This window comes from Bufo bufo, chromosome 5, assembly GCF_905171765.1.
Source record: "Bufo bufo chromosome 5, aBufBuf1.1, whole genome shotgun sequence".
Taxonomy (NCBI): Eukaryota; Metazoa; Chordata; class Amphibia; order Anura; family Bufonidae; genus Bufo; species Bufo bufo.
The window spans coordinates 175,606,866-175,619,778 of record NC_053393.1 but is presented as its reverse complement, the minus strand read 5'-3'; the positions used below and the strand labels follow the sequence as shown (position 1 = coordinate 175,619,778).

At 39.2% G+C, this 12,913-nt stretch overlaps 1 protein-coding gene across 5 annotated transcripts in view; it reads left to right on the top strand.

Moving 5' to 3' along the window:
• The window catches only part of PIEZO2 (piezo type mechanosensitive ion channel component 2), a 661,827-nt gene that overhangs the window by 266,561 nt on the left and 382,353 nt on the right, over positions 1-12,913 (top strand). For all 5 annotated transcript variants that reach the window (XM_040432210.1, XM_040432212.1, XM_040432214.1 and 2 more), the window contains exon 3: positions 7,461-7,586. In XM_040432210.1, the coding sequence (XP_040288144.1) occupies positions 7,461-7,586 (126 nt within the window). The remainder of the gene's footprint in view (positions 1-7,460; positions 7,587-12,913) is intronic.

Sequence of the window (12,913 nt, the reverse complement as noted above, 5' to 3'; positions counted from 1 at the left end):
ACTCTGTATACTAAATACTTTACTTGTCAGTACCTAATTTTCACATCAGCTTCACTTTATGCATGGTTGCCTCAAATGTCTTTTCTGTACATTCAAAATGCCTGCTATTTACTGTGATTAGTTCTGTCATTCATCATGACTTAAGTTAAGACCTTGTTAACCTTTGTCCTATCTATATACAATAACTTAGTGTGTCTTATCCTTCCTCCTGAGAAAACACAAGTCATATGTGAAGATAACTTCCTTCATAAAAGCTAACACATCATAGCTTAGCCAATTAAAGTTTATATTCAGCCAAAAATGAAGATTTCACATTGCTCCAGAATCCACATGTGAAAAGATTTGAGTGTATGAAGTATTTTTCTTAAAGTTTTTTGTAACAGACCTATCAAAGTCTTTTCATACAAGACTAGGAAATGTATGTCAAACTTGGGATGTCATGGGGCTGTAATCTCCCTGTCTCCTTTATCAGGTTACTAGCTTGTGTGATTATTTCAGCGTGTCTCCGGGCTTTTCTTCTTCCTGCTATCCTCCCCTCATGTTCATATCCAATATTGTGATTGTCCTTGAATTGCCATGCCCATCATTATCCCCGTTGGATGCAACAAGACATGTATAGCTTGTACATGTATACAGAGAGAAAGACATGCAGGGCCTACATTGTTCAAGAATGCCCACACCCCACACCAAAGAGGGATGTCATTTTGGAATAAAGTCTTGGAGGGATAGTACCTCAATATTTGCTAATACAATGCCTACATAAATTATCGGTGCTTTTAGTTAGAATTTCTGGATGTCTGCTTGTATATTTGAAGACATAGAAACTTCTCCTTGTTAATTAAATAGCTGATGATTTAACTTTTTTATGTATATTATATATTATATTATAGATATTTTCAAAGCTGAAACTAATTTTATATTTTGATGTCTCCCTTAAACAAATTCAGCAAGGTAATTTAGGCTATACATGAGCACTGCCTTCCCTTCATTGTTTAGCTGTTCGCCGTCGACATCACAGCAGTGAGCAGGTGTAATTTTAAGCCATCTCCTTCACTTCAATGGGATGGTTCCTTCCTATTCAAGTTTATACTACAGAGCCGTCCCATTGAAGCAGAGTGCTGGCCTGCACAGCATTTGCCATAAGCCTGGCAACCAGGAGCCAGCTCTTAGCCCCATCACTCCCTATAAATGGCAAGATGAGAGAACCCCTTTACTGTTTCTCGTGGAGACCAATGAGAGTTTTCATGGGAAAATTGCATAGCTCATTCCAAAGTGCTGTTTTTAAAGCAACCACATCTTGTCTCAGCAACTTGACTTACACAAATCTCTGGCTAACTGTTAAAAGCTTTTCTTCAAAAGATTGAGATTTATGTAAATACCATATACTGTAGAAAATTGTATTAAAGAGGGATTCCCATCTTAGGCATTTATGGCATATCCATAGGATATTAAATATTCATTCACTTTGTTACATTAGGCAAAACATTACAAGGTTTCAATTTGAATCATCTTAAGGAAAAGAGAAAGACTATATTTATCAAACATTAGTGATGTCAACATTGTAGTCTAGACCGATATGCACAAAAGAACTCTATTAACTTTTTTTGTAGTAGTCTAGAAGGCTAGTGTCATGTAATGAGTTAATTTTGAGGACAACAAGACATGTTTGATTTTGACATGCTACCTGTGTCACAAGATTGCTGGGTTGGACCCCTGGTTCAAAATAAAATTGCTTGGTGAAGAACAATCATATTTGATCCTTTTATTGATAGCAGAAGACAAGTGTGCATGTCTAGAAGAGACTCTGGGGATAAGCAATAAATCTGGACTTGAGCATGAGAGATTGTTGACTTAAGCAACTCACTAAGGAAAGCTTGAGAGTGACCTATATCAACAGGGCATTGTCAGAAGACTATCTAATCTGGAATATGGCCAGATTCAACAATCAACCTTATCTAGAAAAGATCTACCCAGCCAGCCAACACACCAAATCGTAGTTAAAGAGGTCTTCCAGGCTTTCAATATCAATTACCTATCCTCAGGAAAGGTCATCAATATCAGACTGGCAGTGTCCGACACCTGGCACCCCCGCCGATCATCTGTACGAAAAGAAGGTACATGCTGTACAGGCGCATACAACTCTTCATACAACTGATCGGATTGGATGCCAGGTGTCGAACCCCTGCCGATCTGAAATTGATGACCTATCCTGAGGATAAGTCATCAATATTAAAAGCCTGGAAAACCCCTTTCATACATTTAGGTCCAATTGAATTGGTGAGTGGTCAGAAATTGGCCTATCCAGAGTAACAATAGACTAAACTGCTGTACAGGGACTCGGATTCCGCATTACATTGCCAGTATATCACATTGCATGTCTAGTAACCATATGAGAAAAGAAAGAAACTTTGACCAGCAGATGTAGTCTCAATAGGTTTTACAATGCAACAGAACTTCAGAGAAAATGCCGTGCAGAGGAGACTGTGCCAGTACAACAATTCGAGAGGTACCAGGGGAGAGAATTTATGTATCAGTAATATCTCTCTGAGATTAGAAAGAGTGGGAGCCCATTGAACCCCCAAATTACTGGGTCTCCTGGAGACAGATAATATAAGGATTGTCCTTTATATACAGTGGACACGTGGACAAAAAAATTAGACCAAGAAGATTCATTTCAGACCTTTTTCCACTTTTAATATCACCTATAATCTGTACATTTCAATTGAAAAACAAACTGAAATCTTTTAGGGTGGAAAAATAAAACTAAAGAACTAAAATAATGTGGTTGCATAAAAATGAACACCCTGAAACTAATACTTTGTTGAAATAATCTTTGAATTTATGACAGCATTCAGGATTTCTGGGTAGAAGTCTATCAGCATGGCAAATCTTGACTTGGCAATCTTTGCCCACCGTTCCTTGCAAAAGCGCCTAAAATCTCTTTATGTCAACCCACAGATATTCAATTGGATTCAGTTCTGGCCTCTGGGTGGGCCATTCCAAAACGTTGATCTTCGTCTGGTGAAACCATTCTTTTGTTGATGTGATTTTGTGGAGGTAGTTGTGCTGAAAGGTGAAATTCCTTTTTTATCTTTTTAGAAGAGACCTGAAGGTTCTCTGCCAAAACTGGTATTTGGAACTGTTCATAATCCCCCCCCCCCCCCCCACATTGACTAAATCCCTAGTTCCAGCTACAGAAAACCAGCCCCAAAGCATAATGCTGCCTCCCTGGTGTTCTTTTGGTGGCGCGCATTGCTGGCATTGTACCAAACATATCTTTTGGAATTATGGACAAAAAGTTCAACCTTGGTCTCATCAGACCATGACACATTTTCCTACATGCTTTTGGCAGACTTGGTGTAGGTTTTGGCGAAACATAGCCGGGCTTAGATGTTTCTTTCTAAATAATAGCTTCCGTCTTGCCCCCCTACCCCACAGCCCAGATATATGAAGAATGCTGGAGATTGTTCTCACATGCAGTGCACAACCAGTACTTGTCAGAAATTCCTGCAGCTCCTTTAATGTTGCTGTAGGCCTCTTGGCAGCCTCCTGGACCAATTTTCTTCTTGTCCTTTCATCAATTTTTGAGGGACGTCCAGTTCTTGATAATGTCGCTGCTGTGCCAAATTTATCAGCTTCGTGATGATCAGCTTCACTGTGTTTCTTGGTATATCTAATGCCTTGGAAATTTTTTGTATCCTTCTCCTGACCGATACCTTTGAATAACGAGATCCCTTTGATGTGTTTTAAGCTGTTTATGACCATGGCTTTTGCTGTAAAGTGCACCTAAACAAGGCCGGGAAAAGCCGAGAAGAGCTGAACTTTATATGGGTTTAATGAGAATCACTTTAAATGATGGCAGCTGTGTACTGACTACTATTTAACATGAGTTTAAATGTGATATCCCCAATTATAAGAGAGTGTGCAACCACATTATTTTAGTTTTATTTCCCCCCGTCTGAATTATTTCAATTTGTTTTTCAATGGAATTGTACAGTATATGGGTCACATTGAAGGCGGAAATAAATTTTAAATAATTTGTCTTGTGAGTAGGCTTTTTATATCCATTGTAGGAGAAGACCATAACTCTCTTACATAGAGCTTCTAAGCCCTGTATATTTCAGAAGAAAAATCTTAATGTAGCCATAGTGCAGGGGCGAGATCATGTGGAGAATAGACACTTTTCCACAAGTCACATGCAGGCAGGTGCTGAAGGAGGACATTGTATGTAGAAGGTAGAATAGGAGAACAGTATATAACCATATGGGATATGAAGTCTCATGTACACTCAGGTTAGCAAATTGTAAAATCAGTAGAAAGCTAATTCGGTACAAAACAAGAGATCTCAGTGTGACATACATATTAGTAAGAGGCAAAGAATTGAAGTAGCTGACCCTTGAATATCAGTGTAATTAAACCCATAACTCTTATGGACAATAGCATGAAATATTAACTTTTTACAAAGGGTGTAATACTTACTAGTTTGAATGCAAACCATTAGGGCAGATTTGTTTATATGTTTATGGAAGTTTTATGGAATAAAGTCACAAATTATGGCATATACCACATGTGGGCTATAGTTTGCACCTTTTTACAATTCTTGTGTGGGGAATATTTACTATAATTTACTTCAGAAACTGATGTACATTATAGCTCAAATCTGCTAGCTTGTCTAGATTTGAGCTTTGTAAATGTAGAAAATGCACCAAGAGGTAGCCAATTAGTAAGAGGCCTGTATTTCTTGCTTTAACTGACTTTTTGCTAAGGCTCGTGTATGAAATGTCAGTTTCAGTATATCTGCACCATTGCCTGCTATAGGAATATGTTCTGAGCTCAGCAAATATGTCCACAACTTCTAATAAATCAGCTAGGTACATACAATTAAAACCAGAAAAAAATGTCAGTATAGTATTGTAGTGGTGAAAAACCACAGATGGCACTTTGTGTAACTCAGCATGTCTACTTTACCAAAGTCAATGTTTTGCACTACGTTTTTTCGTAAAAACCTATGGGTTACCAGGTTCCTTTAGACTGATTTCTTTTAATGTCTTATTTTGCAATATTAACAAAGATATAAATAATGAGATTATCCATGGTGTGATCATAATAAACAACCTGCAAACTTAAGATGCAGTGCCAAGATAAGGGTTACAGTTTGGATAATCTGAAACCATAATTCTGAGTCCTGTTCTTCAGCCACAAAACCATTACACACAATGGGAAGATAACCTATATTTCTAGGCAAATGGTGGACGTTAGTACCATAACTCTGGGCAAACAATATCCTACTTTTCTGTACCTTTCCTATGCAATTCTTTATTCATATTTACACATGCATATTTATTATTGTTTGTTTCTGCCAGTCTCCCAGATTCTATTTTCAAAACCACAGAATATAAACTTGCTGAGGCTGGTCAGGCCAAGTCCGAGTAAACAGTGGCTTGATTCACAGGAGCAAACACTGAGATGTTTCTCTTGGGTGGGGTACCTTTAGCTTTGTGAGACTACAAGAAATGCAATGAATCATATGATATAAAATATAGAACTGGACTGTGTTTCAAATGATTACTTTTTAATTTTACCATATTTTCATTTTTTGCCTTTGACATTTCTGTGGACATACAATACTCCACAGTACTTGTATAAACAGAATGTTTTTCTAGTATCACTATCTTACTTTTTTGAGCTGAACCTCTTACAGAAGATACAGTGAAGTTAATATCATGGCAAATGCTATGGAATAAATAAGCAGTCAGAAATTGTATTATAAAGTGGTCAGCATCTCTTTAGTCTAAATAAAAATATACAATGGTACAGATTAAATTCTTTCTTCATTTCACTTATTCTATTTGAAAGATATTTGTGCTTACTGAATTAAATACCAACATTCAGGGCTGTAGACAAGAGGGAGTTACATTCCTTAGTCTTTAGGGCTAGTTCACATTGCGGATTTTACAAAGGATTTTTTTAAAATTTGAATGACGCTCTACTGCGAGCAGACACCGTGTCCGTGTAGCATCTGTGTAGAATCTGCAGCAAATTCCACCAGAAAAAGACTCTGAATTAAAGCAAGAAAGAAGTTTGGTTGGCACTAGCGTTGCACAAGGAAAAGATGCATTCCTGGTCTTTTCAGATACCAAGTAAACCCGGCACTCACGCTTTTTCAATTCTATATGCTTTTATTTCCATAACATAAATCATTACATTAGGATGCATTTTGAACCATCCTTGTAAAAGGCTCAGGATTGGCCAAATACATCCTAATGTAAGTATTTATTTTATGCAAATAAAAGCATATTGAATTGAAGAAGAATGAGTGTCAGGATTCTTGCCATCCATCTGAATTGAGACTTTCTGTAAAAAATGTTTAGCATTTCTGCTGGCAGCCCCCTCTAAGAAGGGCTGAACACATTAGAATTTTTTATGAATAAACATTGAACCTTATTCCTTAAATGAGATGTCTGCTTTAACTGTTTTACGTTATACGGTCCTCAGCTCACCTGACCTCTGTTAGCCAGAGCAAACAGTAGCTCTTCCTCTGAGCAGGGGTAGGCAACCTCCGGCACTCTAGCTGTTGTGAAACTACAACTTCCAGCATACATACCTGCTCTGCTTTTCTCAGAACTTCCATTGAAACGAATAGAGCATGCTTGGAATTGTAGTATTACGGCAGCTGGCGTGCCGAAGGTTGCTGACCCCTGCTCTGGAGTATCCAGCATGCTTGTGCATTGTATTGCTGGGCCACTCATTTTAAAGAGTACAGTGTAATGTTTCATTTTGGTCATGCAGGGTCGTGGGTATGTGTATTTGTGTGTTTTCTGGTCTACAACAGTATTTTAGAATTGCCAGCAATTACAAGCATCAAATATCATGAAATTAATACAGTATTTCTAAAGACTGCAGCATTTACCTTTATCCTATTATAGACAAGCCCTGAGAGTCAGTGTGTTTTGGCTCCCCAAATTCTTAGCATTTCAACACTCAGCGGTTTGGAAAGTGATTTATGAAACTGTAAGTTAAGGAAGTGGATGGTTTATTTATTTTAGCTCAATCTTTCATAGTATGCATGACAAGGTGGACATGTCTGCCTATTTCATGATACTTCATACCTTAGATCCATTTGATATGCTAACACAGAAACCGATATTAAAGAGTATAGCTATCATTAACATGTGCTGTACATCCATAATAACAGCATATAAGAACAGACAGGCAATAACCACATAAAAAAGTGGCAATTTGCATAAGAAATGCATTGCACTCAGTCTAAATGAATTACAGAAAACTACAGTAAAAATGTGTATGGATATGTATTACACTGCTGGATTTTACATTGGATGAGATTATAGCCAGTGTTGGTAAATGTATAACTTGCGTTAATCATATTTGATATGTTAGTTTGAGATGTCTGTCATTAAATTTGAATTGCATTTTGATATTCTTTATTCTTTATTTTACAGGACATACCGGACGGTTATTAAAATCCTTATGTTTCACCAGTCTTTCCTTCCTGTTAATGCACATCATCTTTCAAATAACAATAAATAGCTTGGAGGCCAGAAAGATAATAAACCCTTATTTTAACTGTAAGTGGATCTTTTTTTCTTTGGGTTTCATTATGTTCTACATACCGCAGAGTAAATATGTGCAAGAGTGAAAAATTACAGCCACAACACGCGAAACCCGCTAAAGCTCCCAGGGTTCTACTGTTAAACTTAGGTTATCATAGAACTCTATGGGGATCTAGGTTTGGTTCAGTATAACAATGGGGTGTCTGGGTATTGCAGAAATAATACAGAGATGTTAAAATACACTGTTATTTTGAATAACTGAATTGGCCAAATTGAACATAGGATGTTTAAAGGGGTTTTCTGAGACTTTATAACTGATGAGGATAGGTCATCAGTATCTGATCGGTAGGGGTCCGACACCCAGGACCCCCGCCAATCAGCTGTTTGTGAAGGCACCGGCACTCCTGTGAGCACAGCAGCCTTTTCTCAGCTTTTCCAAGGCTATTCTTCTGTCACATGGCCTAGACGCAGCTCAGCCCCATTTTCTGCATTACCAAGCACAGCCGCTATACAGTATATGTTTCTGTGCTTGGTAAGGGAGCGCTGCTGCCTTCTCAACAGCTGGTCGTCCTATGGATAGGTCATCAGTTATTAAATTTGGAAAACCGTTTTAACCTCTTGCCGTCACACTAACGCCGATTGGCGTCAGGAAGGCGACGCTCTCAGGTCTCAATGACGCCTATTGGCGTCATCTCGTGAGACCCGAGATTTTGCGTGAACGCGCGCGCATGCGCGCGTGTTCACAGCGGCGCGCTGCTCGGAAGTTATACTACAGCCTGCCAGCGCTGATCATTCGCTGGCAGGCTGTAGATGTTAAAAAAAATCGCATCAGAAAGGTATATTAGACGCTGTTTTGTTAACAGCATCTGATATACCTGCTACCTGGTCCTCTGGTGGTCCCTTTTGCTTGGATCGACCACCAGAGGACACAGGCAGCTCTGTAAGTAGCACCAAGCACCACACTACACTACACACACCCCCCCTGTCACTTATTAACCCCTTATTAACCCCTGATCACCCCATATAGACTCCCTGATCACCCCCCTGTCATTGATCACCCCCCTGTAAGGCTCCATTCAGACGTCCGTATGTGTTTTGCGGATCCGCAAAACACGGACACCAGCAATGTGCTTTCCGCATTTTGCGGATCCGCACATTGCCAAAACTATATAGAAAATGCCTTTTTTTGTCCGCAATTGTCAAGAATAGGACATGTTCTATATTTTTGCGGAACGGAAGTGCGGAACGGAAGTGCGGATCCGCAATTCCGGATCCGAGCGGGACAAAGTCTGTCCCCATAGAAATGAATAGGTCCGCAATTCCGTTCCGCAAAATGCGGAACAGAATTGCGGACGTGTGAATGGGGCCTGTGAATGGGGCCTAAGGGTCCCTTATCACCGCCAGTTAGTTAGCTACTTGTTAGGTAGTTAGCGCCCACCGCACCGCAGTCACTGATTAGTCGCTGATTAGCGTCATCGCTGTCGCTAATCAGCACTAGTACTATATAGTATCTGTAAGTGATCAAGACTGATCGCAATCAGATCTATATCAGTACATTAGGGTCACCTTAGGCTCTACAAAAACCGCAGTGTTCGCCCGATCAGGCCTGATCTTGTGCGCACACTTGCGTTCAGTCCGCCCCACCGCAGTGACAGAATTTTTTTTTTTCTGATCACTGCAAAAACACAGTAAAATCGCTGCGGCGCTATAAAGATCACTTTTGAGGGGCATGGCGAGTTCATAGAAGATTTTATTTTTTGCCACAAGTTAGCGGAAATTGTTATTTTTTTTGGTTTTTTGTTTTTTTCTTACAAAGTCTCATATTCCACTAACTTGTGACAAAAAATAAAATCTTACATGAACTCACCATACCCCTCACGGAATCCAAATGCGTAAAAATGCCCTGTGAAATCCTAAAGGTACTCATTGGAATTTGGGCCCCTTTGCACATCTTGGCTGCAAAAAAGTGTCACACGTGGTATCGCCGTACTCAGGAGAAGTAGAGCAATGTGTTTTGGGGTGTATTTTTACATATACCCATGCTGGGTGAGAGAAATATCTCTGTAAATTGACAACTTTGTATAAAAAAATTGAAAAAGTTGTCATTTACAAAGATATTTCTCACACACAGTATGGGTATATGTAAAAATACACCCCAAAACACATTGCCCTACTCCTTCTGAGAACGGCGATACCACGTGTGACACTTTTTTGCAGCCTAGGTGCGCAGGTGAGAAGTAGTTTGGAATTCAAATGCGTAAAAATGCTCTGTGAAATCCTAAAGGTACTCATTATAATTTGGGCCCCTTTGCGCACCTAGGCTACAAAAAAGTGTCACACATGTGGTATCGCTGTACTCAGAAGAAGTAGGGCAATGTGTTTTGGGGTGTATTTTTACATATACCCATACTGTGTGTGAGAAATATCTCTGTAAATGACAACTTTTTAATTTTTTTATACAAAGTTGGCAATTTACAGAGATATTTCTCTCACCCAGCATGGGTATATGTAAAAATACACCCCAAAACACATTGCCCTACTTCTTCTGAGTAGGGCGATACCACATGTGTAATATTTTTGCAGCCTAGGTGCGTAAAGGGGCCGAAAGTCCAACGAGTACCTTTAGGCTTTACAGGGTTGCTCACAATTTAGCCCCGCCCAAAATGCCAGAACAGTAAACACACCCCACAAATGACCCCATTTCGGAAAGTAGACACCCCAAGGTATTCACTGAGGGGCATAGTGAGTCCGTGGGAGATTTTTTATTTTTTTGCCAGAAGTTAGCAGAAATGGAAACTTTATTATTTATTTTTTTCCTCAGAAAGTGTCATTTTCCGCTAACTTGTGAAAAAAAATTAAATCATACGAGAACTCACCATGCCCCTCCGCGAATACTTTGGGGTGTCTTATTTCTAAAATGGGGTCATTTGGGGGGTATTTATACTGTCCTGGCTTTCTAGCACCTCAAGAAACATGACAGGTGCTCAGAAAGTCAGAGCTGCTTCAAAATGCGGAAATTCACATTTTTGTACCATAGTGTGTAAACGCTAAAACTTTTGCGCAAACCAATAAATATACACTTATTGGATTTTTTCTTTATCAAAGACATGTAGCACAATAAATTCTGACACAAACTTGTATAGAAATGTAATTATATTTGAACAATTTTACCAGAAAAAGTTAAAAATACACTTTTTTTGAGAAAATTGCGGTCTGTTTTGATTAATATGAGAAAAATGAAAAATCTCAGCAGCAATCAAATACCAGCAAAAGAAAGCTGTATTTGTGAGAAGAAAAGGAGGTAAAATTTATTTGGGTGCCAAGTTGCATGACCGAGCAATAAACCGTTAAAGTTGTAAAGTGACGATTTGTAAAAAAGGGCCTGGTCACTAGGGGGGTATAAACCTGTGGTCCTTAAGTGGTTAACCATTGTCAGTATTTTGGGGCTATGGAGCCCTATTTGTCAACTTTGTGTATCTACTCCTATCGTCAATTCACAGGGTTAGGGCACTTCTAAGTCAAAGCAGTGTTGCCCTATTTTACCAGTGTGACAAAGATGGAGCTTTTATTTTATCCGAGTTCTAATATTGATTTTGAGTGGGGATTGTTTTATAGATATGAGGTATCAATGTGGTTACATTGATGTTTAAAATGGACTTACCGTATAAAGGGACATAAAAAAAAAATATAAACCGGATTCCAAAAAAGTTGGGACACTATACAAATCGTGAATAAAAACTGAATGCAATGATGTGGAGGTGCCAACTTCTAATATTTTATTCAGAATAGAACATAAATCACGGAACAAAAGTTTAAACTGAGAAAATGTACCATTTTAAGGGAAAAATATGTTGAATCAGAATTTCATGGTGTCAACAAATCCCCAAAAAGTTGGGACAAGGCCATTTTCACCACTGTGTGGCATCTCCCCTTCTTCTTACAACACTCAACAGACGTCTGGGGACCGAGGAGACCAGTTTCTCAAGTTTAGAAATAGGAATGCTCTCCCATTCTTGTCTAATACAGGCCTCTAACTGTTCAATCGTCTTGGGCCTTCTTTGTTGCACCTTCCTCTTTATGATGCCCCAAATGTTCTCTATAGGTGAAAGATCTGGACTGCAGATAGGCCATTTCAGTACCCGGATCCTTCTCCTACGCAGCCATGATGTTGTGATTGATGCAGAATGTGGTCTGGCATTATCTTGTTGAAAAATGCAGGGTCTTCCCTGAAAGAGATGACGTCTGGATGGGAGCATATGTTGTTCTAGAACCTGAATATATTTTTCTGCATTGATGGTGCCTTTCCAGACATGCAAGCTGCCCATGCCACACGCACTCATGCAACCGCATACCATCAGAGATGCAGGCTTTTGAACTGAGCGTTGATAACAACTTGGGTTGTCCTTGTCCTCTTTGGTCCGGATGACATGGCGTCCCAGATTTCCAAAAAGAACTTCGAATCGTGACTCGTCTGACCACAGAACAGTCTTCCATTTTGCCACACTCCATTTTAAATGATCCCTGGCCCAGTGAAAACGCCTGAGCTTGTGGATCTTGCTTAGAAATGGCTTCTTCTTTGCACTGTAGAGTTTTAGCTGGCAACGGCGGATGGCACGGTGTTCACTGACAATGGTTTCTGGAAGTATTCCTGAGCCCATTCTGTGATTTCCTTTACAGTAGCATTCCTGTTTGTGGTGCAGTGTCGTTTAAGGGCCCGGAGATCACGGGCATCCAGTATGGTTTTACGGCCTTGACCCTTACGCGCAGAGATTGTTCCAGATTCTCTGAATCTTCGGATGATGTTATGCACAGTTGATGATGATAGATGCAAAGTCTTTGCAATTTTTCGCTGGGTAACACCTTTCTGATATTGCTCCACTATCTTTCTGCGCAACATTGTGGGAATTGGTTATCCTCTACCCATCTTGGCTTCTGAGAGACACTGCCACTCTGAGAAGCTCTTTTTATACCCAATCATGTTGCCAATTGACTTAATTAGTGTTAATTGGTCTTCCAGCTCTTCGTTATGCTCAAATTTACTTTTTCCAGCCTCTTATTGCTACTTGTCCCAACTTTTTGGGGATTTGTTGACACCGTGAAAATTGGAATCAATGTATTTTTCCTTTAAAATAATACATTTACTCGGATTAAACGTTTGATCTGTCATCTACGTTCTATTATAAATAAAATATTGACATTTGCCATCTCCACATCATTGCATTCAGTTTTTATTCACAATTTGTTTAGTGTCCCAACTTTTTTGGAATCTGGTTTGTAATAATAATCTTAGGCACACTAGCTAGCAACAAAATTAATTTACATCTTGCTGCTTATTTCTGTTG